This window comes from Physella acuta, unplaced genomic scaffold (genome assembly GCF_028476545.2).
Source record: "Physella acuta isolate Inbredline_101_S28 unplaced genomic scaffold, ASM2847654v3 ptg001380l, whole genome shotgun sequence".
Classification (NCBI taxonomy): domain Eukaryota; kingdom Metazoa; phylum Mollusca; class Gastropoda; family Physidae; genus Physella; species Physella acuta.
Genome location: NW_026732895.1, coordinates 184,855 through 209,005, shown reverse-complemented (window position 1 = coordinate 209,005; position 24,151 = coordinate 184,855). Strand labels below are relative to the sequence as shown.

The 24,151-nt window shown below is 34.7% G+C and overlaps 3 protein-coding genes across 3 annotated transcripts; all 3 read right to left on the bottom strand.

The window, feature by feature from the left end:
• Positions 1-1,670: 1,670 nt before the first annotated feature.
• On the bottom strand, positions 1,671-7,112 carry LOC131927186 (uncharacterized). The gene is made up of 6 exons (XM_059282908.1): positions 6,974-7,112; positions 5,739-5,865; positions 3,111-3,238; positions 2,405-2,558; positions 1,928-2,076; positions 1,671-1,772 (listed from the first exon to the last, which is right to left on the bottom strand). The coding sequence occupies exons 1-6, from the start codon at positions 7,017-7,019 to the stop codon at positions 1,714-1,716; spliced, it is 663 nt and encodes a 220-aa protein (XP_059138891.1). The 5' UTR covers positions 7,020-7,112; the 3' UTR covers positions 1,671-1,713.
• Positions 7,113-11,937: 4,825 nt separating this feature from the next.
• Positions 11,938-15,556, bottom strand: LOC131927185 (uncharacterized). Its single transcript, XM_059282907.1, has 6 exons — positions 15,446-15,556; positions 13,935-14,061; positions 13,473-13,600; positions 12,676-12,829; positions 12,207-12,355; positions 11,938-12,042 (listed from the first exon to the last, which is right to left on the bottom strand). Exons 1-6 carry the CDS (start codon positions 15,489-15,491, stop codon positions 11,984-11,986), a joined length of 663 nt encoding a protein of 220 aa, XP_059138890.1. The 5' UTR covers positions 15,492-15,556; the 3' UTR covers positions 11,938-11,983.
• Positions 15,557-20,008: 4,452 nt separating this feature from the next.
• LOC131927181 (uncharacterized) lies at positions 20,009-24,151 on the bottom strand. The gene is made up of 6 exons (XM_059282901.1): positions 24,067-24,151; positions 22,746-22,872; positions 21,643-21,770; positions 20,827-20,992; positions 20,328-20,476; positions 20,009-20,175 (listed from the first exon to the last, which is right to left on the bottom strand). The coding sequence occupies exons 1-6, from the start codon at positions 24,149-24,151 to the stop codon at positions 20,117-20,119; spliced, it is 714 nt and encodes a 237-aa protein (XP_059138884.1). The 3' UTR covers positions 20,009-20,116.

Below are 24,151 nucleotides of genomic sequence, written 5' to 3'. Positions count from 1 at the left end.
GAGAGAGAGAGAGAAGTGCGTACATGGACTTTTATATATTACTAGCCGTCCCGGCCAGGCCCTGCACTGGCCACTGTAAAAAAACAAACCTATTAGTAATGACTATGACTCGTGTGTTAATTAAGCAGCATATACCCTGCATTGCCCGGGTTTAGGATATATATTATTTTTCTAATTAACCCTAACCACAACTAACCAAAAACCAAACATAAACACACACAAAAACACAAACATATCATAAACGCAAACCCAAACACAGATGTTAAAAATCGCAAACATAAACACAAACGCAACCGCAACGCATTTTAAACACAAGCATAATCACAAACAAAAATTCCAACACAAACGGAAACATAAACTCAAACGCAACGTAAACATAAATATAAATACAAACGCCAACACAAATGCAAAAACAAACGCCAACGCCAACACAAATGCAAACATAAACACAAACACAAACAAATTGCGAGTTTAAAAATTTTGTTATGCTTAAAAAACAAAATAAGACAGTAAATTTAAGTAAATTGTGAGCTAAGAAAACTTGAAAATACAGCTTGTAATGAAATGTGTCATTTGGCATAGCTAAAATTCATTTTATGAACTGTGAGTTGAAATTTTAGCTTTCGCTTATTCATTTTATTAAATGTGTAGTTGATATTTCAATTTTCGCTTTTAATCCTTTTATGAAATAGATATTAAAGAGTTCGTTCACAACTTCTACCCCGAAAATCTGGTTTTCAGATCAGGGCTAGAGTCTATAAGACGTTCTTACTTCCATCGAGCTCTTATGGGTACCTGACTCATGCTAAGGAAAAAAAGAATCTGGGTATAGAATTGTATGCACAATTTCCCTGTATGCTGAAGTCATTGAAATAGGCTCTCTACTTTTTCTGCTCCGTGTGTCTTTAACATGAACGAGGAACGTTGATGGCGATATTCTGTTATAAAATTGCGTTTTCTCTTTCAGATTTTCTTGCGGCAGTGGCGTAGCTATGTTGGGTGTCACCCATTTCGGCACCGTATGGTGTCACCCCCCCCCCCCCCCCCCCACCCATAGTGAGATAATTCCTCCGTCCATTTACACAGTCACGAGTTAAACTTTACGGATAAACATATGTGAAGACAGAGACATATGTGAAGACCCAATCGACGCTGGCCCCATTTATAATTGTGCGCCAACCTTATATATATATATATATATATATATATATATATATATATATATATATATATATATATATATATATATATATATATATATATATATATATATATATATATATATATATATATATATATAAAATAAATATATATATATATATAAAATATATATATATATATATATATATATATATATATATATATATATATATATATATATATATATATGTGTGTGTGTGTGTGTGTGTGTGTGTGTGTGTGTGTGTGTGTGTGTGTGTGTGTGTGTGTGTGTGTGTGTGGATGTGGTCAATACGACGGTCTCCGGATAAGACAGAGTAAACGTATTTGCCTTTTTACTTTCGCGTATGCGAAGTTTAAAGAAAGAATTGCAACAGTGTGAAGAAACAACGAGCCTGTAAAATTTATTTTTTTCTGTATGTTGAAATTTAATGAATTAACCGGTAGGTCTACATGTTATTTTAAAAAGTGAAATTTATAAAACATACGCATGCTTGTTTAATAGAAACTTTAGAACAGTGCAAGATCAGACGTTCAACGTCTAAGTTTGGCTGCCTTAGCCAGTAATGGAAAGATGGTATCAATGTTGCGACCTGCAGAAAATATACAAAACATAAATTCTATATTAACGTTGATTACAAATTAAAACTTACAGTATTTTAGAAATAGTTTGAACTCACACTAAAAAAGAATTTTTAAAAGGTAAAATAGACATAATTAAAACAACTGTTGCAGCATAAAAACTCACGCGCATTCCTCGCCTGGGCGCCACAACCCAACTCGCCAAGCTCTGTTGCAGCCGCCACATTAAACAGGCGGCTAACGAAACCGCCGGCCCGACTTCCGCATTTTTCTGTGGCTATGTTGACCAGACAACCGGAAAACTGATCCATCAATCTAAATACCGGGGGGGGGATAATTATATAAAAAAAATAGTAATACACAAAAAAAAATTATTTTTTTAAAATCTACCTATTAATGTAAATTAATGAGGGAACAATACCTACTTAAAGTGAAACACGCAAAACATGGCTGAATAACCACATAGTCAGAACTAACATCTTTGAGAGAAAGAAAAATCATTATTTCTGAACACACACCAGGTATTTTTTTTTTTAAATCCATCAATAGAAAGAAATAACAATGTTTCCATACTTCTAAATAATAAGTAAAAAAATTGAAAAGTCTTGAGTATTTGAAACTTTTTGAGAACCAAATAACTTACGGGCAAAAATTGAGGGTTGATGGGTCCTGATCCGATATCATAGCGAGATTCATCTCATTGTGCAAGCTGAAGGTGCAGCCTTCAAAACTCTGCATTAACTCAACTATTTTTAGCTCACTACTTGCACATTCCAAGTTGATCAGGAAGGAAACGTCTGAAGTAAAGAACATCACATTGGGTTTTAGCCAGAGGCGGATTCACGATGTTAAATAGAACACCCCCATCCTCCCCATCAATCCAAAATACCGGAGGGGGGGGACGAAATTAATCATAACGTAGCACCAAATAGAGCTAACTTTGATATATTTCTAGCCACTGAAGAAATGGAAGGCATATTGTCCTTATGATTGCAGCACCGCCGACTGGTATTAAAATGTTTGCTGAAGATTTCTTATAGGCATAATTGGTTTATTTTAATTAAAAAGAAGCTAAAACTTAAAGTCGATTGTAAAAGATGCTAACAATCGACCTAATGACAATGTACGTATATTCAGTGGTTTTGCTAAGTCCTATTTAAGTTTATTAGCAAGCTTATTGATGCATGTTTGAGTACGATTATCATCTTGCTTGTTAAAAAACATGACAAGACCTATAAAATTTGTTTAGCTAAAAAATATTAGATAAGTTTCACGTAATAAACAAGTTGATATTTAGAATAATTCATTTTTTAGGAAAACTATTCTTGAATTTATTAGCGTGAACCTACCGTCTCTGCTTTCATCGGTACACAGAAAATCAGCCACACCGACCTGGCTCTCGTAGCGGTTGAGTACTCCTTTATGGTCGCACTCGTCTCTGGCGTCCCTGAAGCAGGCACTGAACGTCTGGCTTTGCCTGGATGTAGGAAGGCTCTTTTGGTGTAATCAACTAACTATACATATACTAAACTATGCTCTCTATTCCGGGAGGTACTTTTTGCCCCACATAAACATATAATATCCTGCTCATTCAAAACTACCTCAAATAGAAATCTAACGCTTGACTTTACTAAATTACTTTAAGCTTTTTTTGCTTTCTAGTATATACGAAGTATAGAGAAAGTCTTGTAATTGTGGAAAAAAATCGAGATTTTAACAAATCTCGACGTTTTATGCCTCACTGATACGGAAAAACATAATTTTGCAATCTTGTCCGTATGTCTGTGTGTCTGTCTGTGTGTGTGTGTGTCTGTCTGTGTGTAAACACGATAACTGGAGTTCCGTTACAGCTAGTTTGATGAAATTTCATATATAAGTATTTTATCAAAATCGTAGATCCGTATCAACTTTTGAGCGATTTCCAATAATGGGAAGTGGTACCTTTTCTACTTTGAATTTTTCAAAAGCCTATAACTTGAGTACTATTTAGGATAGATAAATGAAATTTTACATGTAAGTAAAAGATCTAAATCTCTACCTTCTGTCAAATTTTGAGTAATTTCCTTTGACCGCAAGTACTAATTTACGCTATTTCCGATTTCTCAAAAAATGCATGTAAATTTATACAGTACTAATAATATTTCTATGAGATTCTATTCTATTTTTTCCCACGTTTTCTTTAACTTGCTTTCTCTGTGTCTGTCTGTGTTTCTGTGTTTGTCTTTCCAATCAAATCTTGCGATCGAAATTTCTGGCACTTCCCAGTTAGCTAGCGCGCTGAAATTTTCAGGGAAGCTTTCTTTTGGATGACCATTGAATATTCAATTGTTATTATTACTAAATTTATCTATGGAAACATTTTATTGAGCATTTTAGACCGCTATATAATCTATATATATAATTCTCCTCTGCGAGCCATTAGAAAAAAAACGAGCGACGCGTACCTCGCGCGCAGTGAAGCGAACGATCCAACGTAGCGACAGGCTTAGGGGCAGATAATTTCACACAACGTGTTTTTTTACGAGTTGTCTTTTTACGAGTTGTCTTTTTACGAGTTGTCTTCGTTTACCCAACAAAAAAGTGAAAATATAAAATCGATAGCAAGATTTGAATGCAAACAAACAGACAAAGACTAAAAAGTAGAAAATAATAATCATTAAAAAAGTTTTTAAAAACCCACGTTTTCTGATTGAACTAAAAAGTAGAAAATAAATGCTATATAAAAGCGATCAAAAACGTGGGGCGCCGTGATTTTCTTAAAGTTTCTAATACTGTTGACTCTCTACAAGCTCCCTAATAAAAGTCAATAGTATTATCTAATCAATAGTAATATAACTTTTACTTCGGCGCCCCACGTTTTTGATCGCTTTTATATAGCATTTATTTTCTACTTTTTAGTTCAATCAGAAAACGTGGGTTTTTAAAAACTTTTTTAATGATTATTATTAAAAGTTTAAGTAATTAAAAATCATGTCTATATTCCAAGTTATATAAGAATATTTGAGAAAGTTTAGAGGAGATCACTCCCGGTTTATTTTTATTTTTTTTTTGGAAATTTTGCGTAGGCCATCATGTGAGGCATACATAAGAGTTTCTTTCCGCCATCTTTTAAAAGGGGGGCACAGTCTCCCTCCCTGGGAAATTTAGTCCGCCTACTACCCTATGCTGTTTAAACACAAAGATGCTAATATGCAAGTATAAAGGATCGCGGTATTAGCTTGCATTTCATAATTGGCTGTACTAAGTCAAATATAGTTCTCAAAAGCACATGCTAAAACATAGTAAAAATACTAAAAGCTTACTGATCAATCGTTGACTATTTGTTAAGCCATTTATATGTACTATGGAACCGCGTGGTAGAATGGCAGAGTTCGGAACTGTTGCTAGTGCTAGAGTCGTAGCACGTCTCTGAGTTTGCCCAGCTCTGATGGGTACCTGACTTACATTAGGAAAGTAAAGGCGTCTGGGCATGGTGGTGACGACGCTATCCCTTTATATGCTGAGTTCACAGAAATAAGTGCAATTTATTTGACCTACCCCAGTGAGTCTCCGGCTAAAAAAAAACCTAACATTACTTTTCTTATGGAGGACTGACTGACAACTTGTTTAAATAATCGATTAACATATTGTCCATTAAACCACCATTCTCAGTAATTAACAAAATTATTGACCAGTGCAGAAAAAAATTTAACCAAATATTGTCAATAATATTGACCAAATTAACCATATACTGACCAAATATTGACCTAATATACGACAAATTGTTAACCAAAAGCTACCATAAGCTGACCAAATAAAGACAAAATATTGACCTCTACAAACTAAACATTAATCTCTGACGACATATTTGCCGTTATTGATAAATTATTGACCAATGCTAACCGAACATGTGACTAAATATTTGACGCTGCAGGTTTAATATTGACCACATGTTGACCAAACTTTGACCATTTGTTGACCAAACTTTGAACACTTACTGACAGAACTGATCATAGAATGCAGCATTGCCGAGATCTTTGGTGTTTTCTGGTTCTAAATTATTCAGCGGGCTGATGCAAGTAAAAATCTTGGCACAGCTGCCAGCCCATCTGACGGTGTTACATTCTGAAAAGTAAATCATGAATAACTAACACGTCAACACAAACATCTGTCACCCTCAAACTAGGGTTAATCTAATGTAAAGATATGACCAACAATTTTTTTTCTTAATAAAACCATTAAACTGACTAGCCTATCTGTTACAGTCAAGTCAAATGAATAAAATATTAGCCTACTTATTCTGCTGGTCTATTAAAGAATTATTATTAAACTAGCAACAAAGCCCGTCGAAAGACAGGCAAAAATAAAAGAAAAATAACACGCTTTATATAAGAAAAGAAATAATTACTAAGATTGCTATTGCGAAATTTAAAAAAAAAAGTTTTCAGTTCCTTTCAGTTTTTAAATTAAGACGTCGCAAGTTCGACGTGCTTGAGAAATTGACACATATACCTGACCATGGCTAAAAACAGGCTTTGGCTAAAAAATATCAACCATAGCTAAAGTATATCAGTGTATCATTGCAAAATCCCAGTTTAACTGAAAAAAGTCTTTTTTTTCCAAAGAGCAATACAAACGTGTATGTTCGTTGGGGACTAATCCTTATTTAGGAGTAAAATGTTTCCTCTTTCCTGTTCAATTTTTCTGCAACGATTAGATTGGAGTTTAAAATTTCTATCAAAACATTACCATAACAAAGTACTCGTTTAGTAAAAATATTTTTTATAACATTTTGGAAAATTATATTTTTAAACTTACTAAATGTATTGGTATTTCTGACGGTACTTGTTAAAATTTAAAAAATCTACAGGATAATGCTACTTATCTTAATCTTTTGCATTATCTATAGTCTTAATTAAAAAAGGTTTCTGCTGCATCTTAAATTTGGCTATACCCAAAACTCATAATTCTATTAACTTGCATAATATACTCAAATAACGTTCAATATATGCAGTAGTTAATTGAAGATAAAAATTCTCTGCATGTCATATTTTAATTAACTTTTAATTGAATATCCTGGAACCCTATAATTCTTAATTAAGGTGAAATTACCTATTTTAACTAATCATTTACTAGTAAAATGAAGGTTAATTACAAAGTAGCAGACAGTTTTTTAATGGTCATTTATTTTATAATTTATAGTCTAAGTTATAAATAATCTCAATCTGCTTACCCACGACAATGTAACAAAGCGACAAAATCAACACAAATTTGAACATTGTGGAAAGCTGAAATTGTGAAATCTGGCCAACTTATACAACGTGAGCAACCAAGTGCAGTCTTGGTCTCCACACTATAGAACTATAGTTGGAATAACGTGTTGTAATGTCACCATTTAGAGCGTTTATCAATGACCTAGCACTAGCATTAGGTGCTTAGTAGAGTTGAAAATAGCAACGGACAAGGGCAGAATATTTTACTAGGTAATGGCCTACATTTTTCGTTCGAAAAGGGTAAGGTTAAGTCATTATGTTAGGGGACAGGGAAAGGGGAGGGAGCATGCAGCCCACCCACGTTAAGCCTGACACGGCTGCCTCCCACAGTAAACGCTGAGACGGCCTCCGACATTAAGCATGACACCCACGATAGTAATCCTGACATTGCCCCTCCCTCTCCCGCGATGTAATTTTTACACTAATAACGCTAAATTACTGAAAACATCTTTTTCCCACGTCTGTCATTATTTCATTATAAATAATTTGATATGATATTTAAGTAAGTTTTCTCTTTTATAATTAGCTCTAATTGAGGCACACCAGATGATAGGACGTTACATAATGTTGGGTATGTCGCAATCAACAAAATTAGGGACATTTGTAATGGAAACAGGGCTAATAGGATACAACGTAACAAAGCAGACTAGAAGTTATGTAACACTTCAGATTGGTAAATATTAAACACTGAATATAGTTTATAATCTAATAGTGTAGATTGGTAGATATATACAGAGGAGGGAAATAACAATGTTTAAAAGCACGAAAATACCTAGTTTTACCAGGCACAATCAACACCTGCACTGGCTTCATGTTCACGTCATGTTCAGGCCGATAACTACAGATCAGAGGCGTAGCCGGGGGGGGGGGGGGGTGGGTTCACCGCACCGGGTGATATCATTTAGGGGTGTGACGCCAAGGCAAAAAATAATAAAATCTATACAGAAAAATGATAATTTCACTTAATTAACGTGTGGGGAGGGGAGAGGGGGGCGGTAAGTGGCATCAACTCAACGTGCTTGAAAAAAATGATTTGGTTGAGAATCGTAATAACCTATATGTAAATCCTTGTATGGTGAGGGGGGATTAAATATATCCAAAATAAAAAAAAAATTATGAATACATATACACATGCGTATACACATACTTACAAGTGTATATATGGAATATATATATATATATATATATATATATATATATATATATATATATATATATATATATATATATATATATATATATATATATATATATATATATATATATTTATTTATTTATTTATTTATATATTTATATATAAAGTCTTACGGGGGATAGGTGACACCATTAGGCGCCGAAATGGGTGACACCCGACATCGCTACGCCATTGGTACAACTAGCCATAGTGCTGCTATTTTGTGGCAACCAGCTTAAGCCAAAATTCTCTGCCGTGTCGGGTATGACCACCAACTACAGCTGCAGAGTTTTCTCTATTGCTGGACTATAACTATTAACTACATCTTGGAAGAGCTTCAAAGGCGGTAATGCGATGAATGTATTTTTCAAATGTAGCTTATTTTACATTCAACATTTCTTGACATAATGAGAATATAGTAATGTTTACTTCTCCATAAAAAAAACATTTTTGCAATAACAGTTACATGTGTTACTGAATTATTTTCAAAACTATCTGCAAGAAAACAATCTGGAACTTTCGAAATGTTAGTCTCAATGCTTTAAGTTCGCTTCTACAAAACAGAGGAAAAATGCGGATGTGCACAGCTTGTTTCTCCACGATACAGGTCACATAACAAAATCAATTTATATATTATATTCAACATCCTGTGATGTTACTTGCCATCGGTACCCGTTACGCGTGAATTATAAGCCTATATATCTTAAAATGTTGTAATTGTTTGAAAAAATATTTTAAACAATAGTTAGTGGTCATAACGCAATGTGCTTTACTACATGTTGAACGATTTTAATGACAAAGCAAAGAAATAACAAAATAGCTAAATATCCAACACATTTAAAATAACATAGGCTATCAATACCTATTAGAAACATTAAAACCAAATTATATACATTGTTAGTCAACACAACACCATATTAAATGCACACACTGATTCATCATCATCATCATTCCTTTGTGGCCCTTGGGGAGCAAAGGGCTGCAACCACACATTTCCAGCGGACTCGGTTTTGGGCCGCCCCCTTTATCTGTGCCCATGTGTGCCCAGCTGCTTTCGCCTCTTCTTCAACCGTTCTTCTCCATGTCTTCTTTGGCCGGCCCACCCTCCTTTTTCCCTGGGGATTCCAGTCTAAAGCATGCCTGGCGATGTTTTCTTTTTCCTTTCTTAATGTGTGTCCGATCCATCCCCATTTTCGGGCCTTGATATCTGTCTCTATTGGCTGTTGCTTTAAAGTTCGAAACACACTGATTAAGCGACCTAAATGATTTCGTTAAAACCCCGGCTGTTCAATGATATTTTGTATACTTTTCATAACGTACGTCTCGATAAGGAGATCAATAAATCTTAATCAAATTTGAATGAAATAGTTCATTTCTTCATATTCTAAAATTGAAAGATGGCGTCATTAGAGTGTAGCTCAAATATGTGACGTGTGACGTCCTTGTTTTTTACATTCTTGTCACAACCATAAACACTTTCCCGGTTTGTGTTTTTAATTCAAATATGTCTTTATTTTTATTTGTCATCATTAAATAAATTTTAATTTTTACATTTAAAACATCCAATTTTTTCAAGATAATTCCGTATCAAGTTCTTGATGTATCGCTGGAGATAGTGATCTTATAGCCTCTGAAAATACTTTGCGGACAGAGAGCGAGAAAAAGAGAGAGAGAGAGAGAGTGAAAGAGAGAGGAAGAGAGAGAGAGAGAGAAGTGCGCACATGAAATATTTTATACGAGCCGACCCGCGGCGTATCATACGCCGCTAATTAGTTTTTTTATTTTCTACTTTTCAGTAATTCATAATTTGTGAATTCGACAGTACCAATGCTGCCACTGAAAATATTTGCTTTAAAACACTAACCCTAACCCTAATCCTTTCCACCAACCCCTACCCTACAACCCCCCCCCCCCCCCCCCGTGAAAGCAGCCTCCTCTTAGTTACCTCCTGTACGTTTAAAATCGTTTCAAACTAAACTATCTGCCCCTAACAGCCGTCACTAAACCCGTCTCTACGATTTGTAAAAATTTAGAGTGAACCACAGCTCACCAGATCATGTGGGGGTGGGGTGGGGGTGGTAGTGATAGCGATAGAGAGGAAGAGAGGGGACTGCAAAGGCGCGCTTGCAGCTTGTTTTCTAACGTCTCCCAGAAGAGAATTATATATATAGATATTACTAGCCGTCCGAGCCAGGCCCTGCACTGGCCTCTGTAAAAAACCTATTAGTAAAGGACCATGACATTGTTTTTATTAAGCAGCATATACCCTGCATTGCCCGTGTTTGGGACATATATTACCTTTCTAATTAACCCTAAAAAACACCCAACCAAAAACAAAACATAAACACACAAAAAAGCACAAACATAACATAAACGCAAACCCAAACACAGACACACAAAAACCGCTAATATAAACACAAAAGCAACCGCAACGCAACGCAAACACAAACATAAACACAAACAAAAATGCCAAAACAAACGGAAACATATTTAAACTTTATTTAATTCCTATTGTGAAATGTGTAATTGATATTCCAGCTTTCACTTGTTCCTGTTTTGAAATGTGTAGTTGATATTTTAGCTTTCACTTATTCCTGTTATGAAATGGATGGTAATAGAGTTCACAACTTCTACCCAGAAAATCTGGCTTTCACATTTAATACTAATGATGTTTAGCAATACAGCTGGTTGTTGCGTTGTTTTCTCTACAGTTTGAATGTTTACGTCATGGTGTTTTAAAATTATCCATTCGTCGAACTGGCAAATAAAAGATTTATTCTATATATCTTGCAATATTTTTTGGCTTGGTGTTACCCCTCGAAATGGTGTCACCCAGTGCGGTCCGCAACCCCCGCCTCACGACGCCTCTGTCTTGCGGTAGCTGGTTCCAAACGTAATGCAGACCCGACTAAAAAGTATGAGTTGTCTCAGGCACTTACTATGTGTGAGTTCATTTTTAACGCGCGCATTGAGAGTGCTATCACAAGTGGTTCCACTGGCGTCGATTGCAAGTAATTAGTTTTTATTAATCACCATAATTAATAACCGTAATAATTTTAAAATAATAATATAGTTTTTGTTAATGAATATGAGTCCACCCAGCTCTGATGGGTTCCTAACTTATGTTAGGGAAAGTAAAAGCGGCTTGGCGTATTGCAGACCACACTATCCCTTTGAATGCAGAGTTCAAAGAAACAGGTGAACTTTACTTCGCTTGCCCCGTTAGGTTTGAAATCAAAAGACAAGCTGTTGACAATATAGTGACAACATCGCACTGGCAACCAAGAGTCAGAGTTTGACTGGTACATAGACCATCAGTTGCGTAAATAGAGTTGTGTCAACCCTATAACAGCCTCAACCCTACCTACACAACTAAACAAAAAATCTATCCAACCCTGTCAATGTCTAATTAAATCTTCGTCCCACCTGACATCAACCAGTGAATTTAACCTTTAACCTACACAATCACGTGATCAATCACTGCACAAGAACCATATATATATATATATATATATATATATATATATATATATATATATATATATATATATATATATATATATATAAAGACAGAGTAAACGTATTTGTCTTTTTACTTAGTATAAGAAGTTTAAAGAAAGGATTGCAACAGTGTTAAAAAAAAGGCTGAAAAATGTAGTTTTTCTGTATGTAGAAAATTTAATGAAATGACCGGTAGGCCTACATGTTATTAAATAAAAATTTAAAAAAGTGAAATTTATAAAACATATGCATGCGTGTAATAAAAGAAACTTTAGAACTGTGCCAGATCAGACTTTCAACGTCTAAGTTTGGCTGCTTTAGCCAGTAATGGAACGATGGTATCAATGTTGCGACCTGCAGAAAATATACAAAACATAAATCCTATTTTAACGTTGAATACAAATTAAAGCTTACTGTATTTTAGAAATACTTTGAACTCACGCTAAAAAGAATTTTAAAATAGTAAAATAGACGTATTGTTTTTAAAAAAAACTGTTTCTTGTAGCAGAAAAACTCACGCGCATTCCTCGCCTGGGCGCCACAACCCAACTCGCCAAGCTCTGTTGCAGCCGCCACATTAAACAGGCGGCTAACAAAACCGCCGGCCCGACTTCCGCATTTCTCTGTTGCTATGTTGACCAGACAACTGGAAAACTGATCCATCAATCTAAACACGGGGGGGGGGGGAGGGGAGAAATAATTATAAAAAAAATAGTAATACACATAAAATATTTAATTTTTTAAAAATCTACCTATTAATGTAAGTTAAAGCAGGAACAATATCTACTTAAAGTGAAACACAAAAAATGGATTAATGGATACATGTTTGAGAGAAAGAAAAATCATTATTTCTGAACACACAGAAGGTATTTTTTTTTAAATCCATCAATAGAAAGAAATAACAAATTTTTATTATATCTAAATAGTGAGTAAAAAAATTAAAAGCCCCTTGAGTATTTAAAACTTTTTGAGAACCAATAAACTTACGGGCAAAAATTGAAGGTAGATAAGTCCTGATCCGACATCATAGCGAGATTCATCTCATTGTGCAAGCCTAAGGCGCAGCCTTCAAAACTCTGCACTAACTCAACTATTTTTAGCTCACTACTGGCACATTCCAAGTTGATCAGGAAGGAAACGTCTGAAGTTAAAAACATCACATTGTGTTTTAGACAGAAGCGGATTCACGATGTTAAATAGAACACCCCCCTCCTCCCCATCAATCCAAAGTACGGGGGGGGGGGGGGTAAAATTAATCATAACGTAGCACTGATAAATAATCATTATTGTTTTTACATACTGCATATTTATTGGTGGTTCTGGGGTGAAATGGAGGCTTAGCCTACCACTCCTCCTCCAAATAGAGCTTATTTTGATATATTTCTAGCCACTGAAGAAATGGAAGGCATATCCTGCTTATTATTGACGTACCGCCGACCGGCAATAAGTTATTTGCTTAAGGATTCTTATAGACATAAATTGGTTTATTTTAATAACAGAGAAGCTAAAACTAAAAGTTGATTGTATAAGATGATAACGATCGTCTTAATAACAGTGTACGTATATTCTGTGTTTTTGCTAAGTCCTATTTCAGTTCATTAGCAAGCTCATTAATGCATGTTTGGGTACGTTTATTATCTTGCTTGTTGCAAACCATGACAAGACCTAAAAATTTGTTGAGCTAAAAAATATTTGATTCGTTTCACGTAATAAACAGGTTGATGTTTGGGATAATTCATTTTTTATTAGGAAAACTATTCTTGAATTTATTAGCGTGAACCTACCATTTCTGCTTTCATCAGTGCACAGAAAATCAGCCACACCGACCTGGCCCTCGTAGCCGTTGACCACCCCTTGATCGTCGCATTCGTCTCTGGCGTCCCTGAAGCAGCTACTGAACGTCTGGCTTTTCCTGGAAGTAGGAAAGTTCTTTTGGTGTAATCAATCAACTATACATAATGCTATACTATGCTCTCTATTCCGGGAGGTACTTTTTGCCTCAGAGAAACATATGATATCCAGCTCATTCAAAACTACCTTAAATAGCAATCTAACCTTTGAATTTACTATACTAGTTTAAATCTCCAGACCAAACATTAATCTCTGACGACATATTTACCGTTGTTGATACAACATTGACTAATGCTAACCAAACATAGTGACTAAATACTTCACGCTGCAGGTTTAATATTGACAACATGTTCACCAAACTTTGACCAGTTGTTCACCAAACTTTGACCACTTACTGACAGAACTGTTCATAGAATGCAGCATTGCCGAAATCTTTGTAGTCCTCTGGGTTTAAGGTGTTCAGCGGGCTGATGCAGGTAAACATCTTGTCGCATATGCCGGTCCATTGGACGGTGTTACATTCTGAAATGTATTTTATGAATAACCAATCTTTCATCCGGGTTAGATTCAACTCAACAACGATTCGTGACACATATAGTATACTTTTATTTGGAATCAATTGTTCACACAACAGAGTAGCCCTCGCCCTAACCGCTACCAACTAACTCTGACAACCATTCACTCTAACTCAACTCACACACGCACTCTCCCCTAATTCTAGATTATTCTAACCTATTTCTATTTCTAAACTACAACTGACCCGTAACAACCAACACGTCAAGACAAACATCTGTCACCTTTAAACTAGGGTTAATCTAATGTAAAGATTTGACGCGCAATTTTTTTCTTAATAATAATCATTAAACCGACTAGCCTAGCTGTTACAGTCGAGTCAAATGAATAAAATATTAGCGTACATATTCTGCTAGTCTATTGAAGAATTATACATAAATAAACTAGCAACAAAGCCCGTCGAAAGACATCCAGAAATAAAAGAAATATAACATCGCTTTATATAAAAAAATAATAACTAAGATTGTTATTGCAAAATTTAAAAAATGTTTTCAGCTCCTTTTATAAGAAGTAGGTCTATTTGGTGAAGTTTTAAATTACGACGTCCCAAGTTCGACGTGTTTGAGAAATAGACACATATACCTGACTATGGCTAAAAACAAACAGGCTCTGGTTAAATACCAACCATAGCTAAAGTATGTCAGTGTGTCATTGCAAAATCCCAGTTTAACTGAAAATGTCTTTTTTTTTCAAAAAGCAATACAAAGCTGTATGTTCGTTGGGGACTAATTCTAATTTAGGAGTAAAATGTTTCCTCTTTCCCGTTCAATTTTTCTGCAACGATTAGATTGGAGTTTAAAATTTCTATCAGTCAATTACCGTAACAAAGTAGGCCTACTCGTTTAGTAAAAAGATTTTTCAATAACATTTTAGAAAATTATATTTTTAAACTTACTAAATGTAATGGTATTTCTGACGGTACTTATTCAATTTAATAATCAACAGGATAATGCTGCTTATCTTAACCTTTGCATTATCTATAGTCTTCAGTAAGAAAGGTTTCTTCTGCATCTTAACTTTGGCTTTATCCATTACTCATAATTCTATCAGCTTGCATAATATTGCGCGACTCAAATAACGTTCAATATATGCAGTGTTTAATTAAAGATAAAGATTTTCTGCACATCATATTTTAATAAACTTTTGATTGAATCTCCTGGAAACCTATAATTATGGTATAATTGTTAATTAAGGTGCAATTACCTATTTTAACTAATCATTTACTAGGAAAATGAAGGTTAATTACAAAATAGGAATTTTTTAAAATGCTTTTTTATTGGTCATTTATTTAATAAGTTATAGTCTAAGTTATAAATAATCTCAATCTGCTTACCCACGACAATGTAACAAAGGGACAAAATCAACACGAATTTGAACATTCTGGAAAGCTGAAACAGTGAAATCTGACCAACTTATACAACATGAGCAACCAAGTGCAGTCTTGGTCTCCTCACTTATATAGAGCTACAGTAGGAATAGCATGTTGTAATGTCACCCTTTAGAGCGTTTATCATTGACCTAACATTTGATGCTTGGTAGTGTTCAAAATAGCAACGGACATGGGTGAAATACTTAGCTAGGTACGTTTTTCGTTCGGAAAGGTTAAGGTTGAGTCATTATGTTAGGGGACAGGAAAAGAGGGGGTGGGAGGTTTAGAGCATTTCACAACTATACACGTATACGTGATTTGATGTGTGCAAAGTGTTGCGACATGTTTTTTTTTCCCCTTAGAATGCTTTTAAAAAACTCATGTAAACCACCTTTGCTGCTATAATTAGCTTTCCTAATCAATCCACTTTTTAATTACAATGTGATTTTTATTACTTATTCGTTGCCAATTTGAATCTCGGGGGGGGGGGATATACTAACAATGTGGGTAATTTTAACTCGTCACATTCTATACTAATAGTTATGAAAATATTATAACTTGAAATTAATAACAAATCCTACAGTAAAGAGATCGTAGATAGAGGTCATCAGTTCTAGAGGGAATGAGATGAAGAAGAGGTGAGGGGGTCTAACTTAACGACGATTATCAAGGTATGAAGAAGAGCGCTAAACAAGATGGGGCAATTATTTTCACATCGGGATATGATGAGTAAATTTCCCTTTCGAACCTGTTTCTGTGACCTCGGCATATGAAGTGATAGTGTGGTTAAAACTATGCCCAGACCCCTTTACTTCCCCCCCCCTCCCCTCCGCCACACAGGTGTATATGTTATAATGTAATATTTTACTCTATTAAATGCTTTATTTTACTCCACTAGTAAAAAATGAAATAGAATTATATAATTTTGCCATTTTACTTTCGCGTATACGAAGTTTAAATAAAGCATTGTAATTGTGAAAAAATTCTAAATCGGGATTTTGACAAATCTCAACGTTTTACATCTCATGAGTCTAAAAACATTTTTTTGTAATTTTGTCTGTATGTTGAAATTTTATTGAAATGACAGGTACATGTAATTTTAAAACTGAAGTTTAGAAGACAAAGGCATACGTGTAAACTTGAAACTTTAGAACAGCTCCAGATTGGATGTTCAACGTCTACATTTGGCTGCCTTAGCCAGCAGTCGAACGACGGAAAATATTAAAAACATAATCCTATATTTACCAGCACGTTAATTAGAATATAAAAGTTACAGTAGGTAATTATTTTAGAAATATTTTGAACTCACAAAACAGGTATTTCCCAAATCTTAAATTAAACATGTTTTAAAACGGTTAGTTTTGACTGAAACTCATTAATATTCCTCTCCTGAACGCCAGAGCCCAACTCGCTAGCCTCTGGAGCAGCCGCCACATCCCACATGCAGTTTATGAAACCGCCGGCCCGACTTCCACATAATTCTGTGGCTTTGTTGACCAGACAACCGGAAAACTGATCCATCAATCTAAACACAGGGGGGGGGGGGTGGAGGGTTTAAAAATAGTATTTTAAAATACACATAAAAACACATGTAAATATTTTACAGATTGTAAGGCTTTCTGCTCCTCCCCTGGTTTGCATCCCTTGATCAGGAGTTTTCGTCCCTTTATAATGAGTGCGTCCCTTGATCAGGAGTTTGTTTCCCTTTATTAGGGGTTTGCTTCCCTTGAATAGGAGTTTGCGTTTCTGGGACCTGGAATATGAAGGTATAATTCGCATGTAGAATATCCTCATACAAACTTTCCTAATGCATCAATTCCACTCCTAGTTTGATTTCATAAGAGGGCAAGCGTGTCCAATGTATAGATTCCATTCAAAGTCAAGTTTCTTCTATGCATTAGTAGACAACACAATGAAATATCTGTATTTCTGTCGCATGTATTAGCATGTGGTGATTTTACTAGAAGAAAAAATTACATACTCTATTACAACCACACTCTTCCCCCATGTCAATTTCTCTCAGATATTTGAGGGAAAAGTATTTATACGGTACATCTATTAAAGTACGAATTAGCAAATGCTATTTTCGGACCTATTCATTTGAATGGCGTCAGTCAGTTGAATCGTCTTCAACAGCTGTATCAGGAGCCAAATTATTTCCTTGCACGTAAGATGAGTTTGGGCAAGTCTACTTCTTCGCTTTTTTTCTTTACAACAAGAAAAGTCTGCACTACACTACAATTACTGATTGATCTAGAAAATATAGATTTGAAAATCTCGACGTTTACACATCCCTAAGTCTGAAAAACTTAGTTTTGCAATATTGTCCGTATGTCTGTGTCTGTTTACCTGTCTGCCTGCTTTCTTTAAGCATAAAATTTAGAGTACCCTTTCAACTAGTTGACAAAAGTTCATCTATAAGTAATATCAACTTTGTAGTTCTGTATCAGGTTGTGAGCGATTTCCAGTAACCGGGAGTTGTACTTACTTACTCCATTTCAGGTTTCTCAAAAGCCAATGACTTGCGTGCCGTTTAATTTTAGTGAATTTTCATTTTTTAAGTATAACGTTGTATGCGCGTGTTTCTGTCAAATTTTGAACACTTTCGAAAACCGAAGTGTTTCTTTATGCTATTTTCTTGTTAGTACTATACCTATCATTTCAGTTAGGTAGACGAAATCTTAAACAGGTATAATATCTTATTATCATGAATAGTTCAAATGTTGAGTGAGTTCCCGTATTTCAGTACATTAAAATTGCGCACCTAATGAACATGATAACGCGCTTATAATAGTGAGGAATAATTTGATAAAACTGCCTACTAATTCAGAAAATATTTATTTAATTCATAAAAAATAATTATGCTAGTTAATCAAATTTAATGTTAGATTGCATTGTCTACAAGTCTAGACCCACGTGCCAACTTTGAAACGAATCTGTCAGTTTGAAGTGCTCGAAATTTCGCTCGGACGTTTCTATCTATGACGACAGACAAGGAAGCAAGTTAAATAAGAGCTTGTAAAAAATTCATAAAAAACGTTTTAATAATAAGCTTTTAATGCACTAAAGGGAGAAAATAAATTATACTCTACTATTTAAATACCTATAAAGAAAAGCGTGGGTAACTTTAGTATCTATTGGATATCTTTACTAATATTTATTAACTTAAGAAAACTACGCTTTTCTTTATAGTTATTTTAATAGTCGTGTATAATTTATTTTCTACCTTTTAGAGCATTATTACATAAAAGTTTGTTATTAACAAATTTTTTATGAATTTGTTTTCAGTACTTTATTTTTTTTTAAATTTACCATAGAGTTGCATGACTAAAAGTGCTTTTGTACATACAAGCTTGTTATTAAAAGTTTTTTTTATGATTTTTTTTCAGTACTTTAAATATTTAAAATTTACAATAGAGTTGCATGACTGAAAACCATTGCGCACTTAATCAACGTGATGACGCGTGTCTAAAAGTGCGGAATAGTTTGGTGAGACAGCATACTACTTTGGACACAATTTTAATTATTTCATAAAAAGATTAAAAAGGCAACCAATTACGTCCAATTTAATGTCATGTTGCACAGCCTTTGTGTCTTGACCTACGTACTAACTATGAACCGTATCTGTTGGTTACAAATGCCCGTAATTTCGCTTGGGCGTTTCGATCTAGACAGATAGACCGACAATTGACGACAGAGGAAGCAAGTTAAATAAAAGCTTGTAAAAAAATTAATAAAACACGTTTTAATAACAAGCTTTTATGTACTAATGCACTAAAAATTAAAAAATAAATGAGTTTCTTTAAAAATATAGTAATATAATACATTAGTATTTAAATAACTATAAAGAAAAGCGTGGGTCGCTTCCTAAATATTAGTAAAATTATCCAATAGATAATATAGTGACCCGCGCTTTTCTTTATGGTTATATAAATAGTAGTGTATTATATTACTATATTTTTAAAGAAACTCATTTATTTTCTACTTTTTAGTGCGTCTGTACATACAAGCTTGTTATCAACACGTTTTTTTTTTTATGAATTTTTTTCCATTCTTTAAATTTTTTTTATTGCAATAGAGTAGCATGACTAATAAACATTGCGCACCTAATGAACGTGATGACGCGTGTCTAAAAGTGCGGAATAGTTTGATAAGACAGCCTACTAATTTGGACAAAATTTTAATTAATTCATAAAAAATAAATCAGGCAACCAATTAAGTCAAATTTAATGTCATATTGTATTGTCTTCATGTCTTGACCCACGTGCCAACGTTGAAATAATTCTGTTAGTTATATGCGTCCGAAGTTTCGCTCGGGTGTTATAATCTAGACAAACTGATGACAGACAGACGACTGACGAAAGAGGAAGTGAGTTAAATAAAAGCTTGTAAAAAGCTTGTAAAATGTAATATACGAGCAAGTTTAGTGGAGATCACTCACGCTTTACTGATCTTGTCTTCCAATGTTATGTTTAGTACACTCCTTGTACCGTTTGTACTTCCCAAAACAACCAAGTCTAAATTATTTTCTTTATTGCATTATTAGAAATTTTAATGAAATGACAGGTACATTTTTTAAAGTGCAGTTTAAAAACAATGGTAAACTAGAAACTAGAACAGTGACAGGTCAGATGTTCAACGTCTAAGTTTGGCTGCCTTAGCCAGTAAAGGAACGATGGTATCAATGTTGCGACCTGCAGAAAATATACAAAACATAAAACATATAATAAACTGCACGTTAAATTACAAATTCATTATTTTGAAATATTTTGAACTCACAAGAAAGGTATTGTTTTCAAAATGTAAAATAGATGGTATTAATAACTTAGCTGTAACAGAAACTCACGAGCATTCCTCGCCTGAACGCCACAGCCCAACTCGCCAAACTGTGGTGCAGCCGCCACATTCCACAGGCGGCTAACGAAACCGCCGGCCCGACTTCCGCATTGTTCTGTGGCTTTGTTGACCAGGCAACCGGAAAACTGATCCACCAATCTAAACACAGGAGTAGGGGGTGGGGGGGGGGTAGGAAATATTAGTATTTTAAAATACACATAATATTTTTTAATTTTTAAACATCTAGCTATTAACGTACATGAAAGAAGAAACTTTACCTACTTAAAGTGAAACACAAAAGTGGCTCAAAAATTGTTTGAGAGAAAGAAAAATCATTACTTCTAAGCACACAGAAGACCTCTTTTTTAAAAAAAATCATCCATTAATTAACGAATAGAAAGTAATAAAATTTTCTCATTATATTCAAATTATAAGTAAAAAATGTAATACTTTGAGTATTTGAAACGTTTAAATAACTAGTAACAGACCATATGAGAATCAACACTTACGGGCAAAAATTGACGGTCGATGGGTCTTGACCAGAGGTCATGGCAGAAATAAAGGCGAGTTGCATCTCATTGCCGAAACTGAGGGCACAGCCTTCAAAACTCTGAGTGAACTCAACTATTTTTAGCTCACTATTGGCACATTCCGAGTTGATCAGGAAAGAAACGTCTGAAGTAAAGAACATCACATTGGGTTTTAGACAGAAGCGGATTGACGATGTTAAATAGAACATCCCCCCCCCTTCCCCATCAATCCAAAATATGGGTGAAAAATTGAACAAAACGTATTACTAAAAACAGTTATTAATTTTTTACATATTGCATATTTATTGGCGGTTCTTGTGTGAATAAGGGGGCTAAGCCTACTACTCCTCCTCCTAAATAGAGCTTACTTTGATATATTTCTAGCAACTCAAGAAATGGAAAAAATATATCCTCCTTATGATTTCAGCACTGCCGACTGACAATAAATTGTTTGCACAAGCTTTCTTATAGAGATAGTTGGTTTTTTTAATAATGGAGAAGCTAAATCCTAAAGTCGCTTGTATTAAATAATAACGGTCGTTTTTCTGACAATTTACGTATAATCAGTGTTTTTCCAAAGTCCTATATTAAGTATATTAGCAAGCTTATTACTGCATTTTTTGAGTGCGTTTATCATCTTGATTGTTGAAAAACATGACAACACCTAATTATTGTTTAGCTAAAAAATTAATGAGTTTCACGTAATCAACACCTGACTCTAAAATATTTCTAGTTGATTTTTGGAATAACTCATTTTTGGAAAAACTATTTTTGGATTTATTAGCGTGAACCTACCATCTCTGCTTTCATCAGTGCACAGAAATTCAGCCACACCGACCTGGCTCTCGTAGCCGTTGAGTACTCCTTGATTGTCGCACTCGTCTCTGGCGTCCCTGAAGCAGCTACTGAACGTCTGGCTTTTCCTGGAAGTAGGAAGGTTCTTTTGGTGTAATCAGTCAACTGTACAGCATGCTCTCTATTCTGGTAGGTACTTTTTGCCTTACAGAAACACACGATATATCTGCTCATTCAAAACTGCTTTAAAATTAATCTAATGCTTGTATTTACTAAACTACTTTAAACAAATTTATGGTATTGTTGGTCAGGATGTGAAGTATATATAAGGTAAGAGTTTTTTTCTGGAATCTCTTAGGGGTGTGTGGACGGAGCCGCCGGCCCTCCCCCTCCCCGAAGAACGTCTACCGATCCCCCCCCCCCCTCCCAACAAAATATAATTTTTATAGAAAAAATATATACTTTTACCTGTGTCCGCCCCCCCCCCCCCTTCAGAAAATTGTGTCTCACCCCCCCCCCCCCACTTGTTGGCCATGTATTAGTAATCTATTAGCATACATTTTACTTCCCATTAAACCATCATCCTCATTAATAACAAAACATTGACCACTGCTGACCAAAAACTAAATAAATATTGGCAATGAGATCGACCAAATTAACGAAAGATTGAGAAATATCGGACAAGTATTGACCAATTACTGACCAAAAACTGACCTCCCCTGAACAAACATCAACAAGGATGATATAAATACGCTGCTTATAAGGCGTCACTATCACTAACAAAACACTGACAGGATAGTGACGAAATACTTAACGCCGCAGGCCAGTGGCGTAGCCAAGATCGTCTCAAGGGGGGGGGAGTTCCAATTTTTACCCGGGGACAAGCTTTCGATTTGCACCCCCCCCCCCTCAGACTTTAGATTTGCACCCCCCCCCCCCCTCAAACTTTCGATGTGCAACCCCCTCATACTTTATATATATATACCGAGGAGTCTATGGGGGGGGGGGTTATGACCCCCCTAACCCCCCCCCCCCTGCCTAAGCTACTGCCGCAGACTCAATATTGACCACTTATTGATTGAATTCCGAATCTGACCACTTACTGACAGAACTGTTCATAGAATGCAGCATTGCCGAAATCTTTGAAGTCTCCTGGGTCTAAGGTGTTCAGCGGGCTGATGCAGGTAAAAATCTTGCCACAGCTGCCGCTTCGTTTGATGGTGTTACATTCTGAAATGTGTTGGATGGACGACCAAAACAAAAAAATTAAGTTAAAAGATTTAACGTCAACATAAACATCTGCTACCTGCGATCTAGGGTTAATATTATGTAAAGATTTTTTTCTATTGATTATTATTGAACTAATTAGCCTATCCTCTATCTCAATGATCTGTTACAGTCGAGTCAAATGAATAATATATTAGCCTACCTATTCAGCTAGTCTATTGAGGAATTATAAATAAACTAGCAAAAAATCCCGTTGAAAGACAGGCAATAAAAAGAAAGAAAAAATACACCGCTTTATATTAGAAAAATAATAATTACTAAAATTGTTAATTACAAAATTTTAAAAAATACAGATTTCAGGTCCTTATTAAAGATGTAGGTTTATTTGGTGAAGTTTTAAATTATGACGTCCCAAGTTCGATGTGCTTGAGAAATAGACACGTATACCTGACCATGGCTAAAAACAGGCTCTGGTTAAATACCAACCACAGCTAAAGTACGTCAGTGTGTCATTGCAAAATCCCAGTTTAACTGAAAATGTCGTTTTTTTTCATAGAGCAATACAAAGTTGTGTGATCGTTGGGAACTAAACCTAATTTAGGAGTAAAATGTTTCCACTTTCCCATTCAATTTTGCTGCTATGATTAGATTGGAGTTTAAAATTTCTATCAGTCGATTATCATAACAAATTACTCGTTTAGTAAAAAGATTTTTCAATAATATTTTAGAACATTATATTTTTAAACTTACTAAATGTAATGGTATTTCTGAAGGTACTTATTCAATTATCTTAATCATTTGCATTATCGATAGTCTGCATTAACATAGGCTTCTTCTACATCTTAAAGTATATCTAACGCTCTTTATTCAATTAACTTGCATAATATAGCGCGATTCAAATAATGTTCAATATATGCAGTGGTTAATTACAGATGATCTGTATATCCTATTTTAATTAATTTTTAATTAAATATCCTGGAAGCTTATTAAGTTACAATTACTTATTTTAACTAATCATTAACTAACAAATTAAAGGTTAGCTAAAAATGGCAGACAGTTTTTAATTGAGTTTTTTTAAAAAGATGTTTTATTTAATAAATAATAGTCAATCTGCTTACCCACGACAGTGTAACAAAGCGACACAATCAACACGAATTTGAACATTCTGGAAAGCTGAAATTGTGAAATCTGACCAACTATCACAGCGTGAGCAACAAAGTGCCGCCTTGATCCCCCTATAAATAGGACTACAGTATGAATAAATTGGTATAATGTCACCCAT

What these genes read in the sequence shown, in the direction of transcription:
- LOC131927186 (XM_059282908.1), bottom strand. Translation starts at nt 7,019, where the DNA reads ATGTTCAAATTTGTGTTGATTTTGTCGCTTTGTTACATTGTCGTGG. An exon ending in GCTTTGTTACATTGTCGTGG is followed by an intron (nt 5,866 to 6,973) that starts GTAAGCAGATTG and finishes TTTACTTTTCAG; the next exon opens with AATGTAACACCGTCAGATGG. An exon ending in TCAACCCTCAATTTTTGCCC is followed by an intron (nt 2,077 to 2,404) that starts GTAAGTTATTTG and finishes CCCGGTATTTAG; the next exon opens with ATTGATGGATCAGTTTTCCG.
- LOC131927181 (XM_059282901.1), bottom strand. Translation starts at nt 24,151, where the DNA reads ATGGGTGACATTATACCAATTTATTCATACTGTAGTCCTATTTATAGG. An exon ending in TTGTTGCTCACGCTGTGATA is followed by an intron (nt 22,873 to 24,066) that starts GTTGGTCAGATT and finishes AACACATTTCAG; the next exon opens with AATGTAACACCATCAAACGA. An exon ending in CACTGATGAAAGCAGAGATG is followed by an intron (nt 20,993 to 21,642) that starts GTAGGTTCACGC and finishes TCTTTACTTCAG; the next exon opens with ACGTTTCTTTCCTGATCAAC.
- LOC131927185 (XM_059282907.1), bottom strand. Translation starts at nt 15,491, where the DNA reads ATGTTCAAATTCGTGTTGATTTTGTCCCTTTGTTACATTGTCGTGG. An exon ending in TTCTATGAACAGTTCTGTCA is followed by an intron (nt 13,601 to 13,934) that starts GTAAGTGGTCAA and finishes TCCTACTTCCAG; the next exon opens with GAAAAGCCAGACGTTCAGTA. An exon ending in CGCCCAGGCGAGGAATGCGC is followed by an intron (nt 12,043 to 12,206) that starts GTGAGTTTTTCT and finishes TATTTTCTGCAG; the next exon opens with GTCGCAACATTGATACCATC.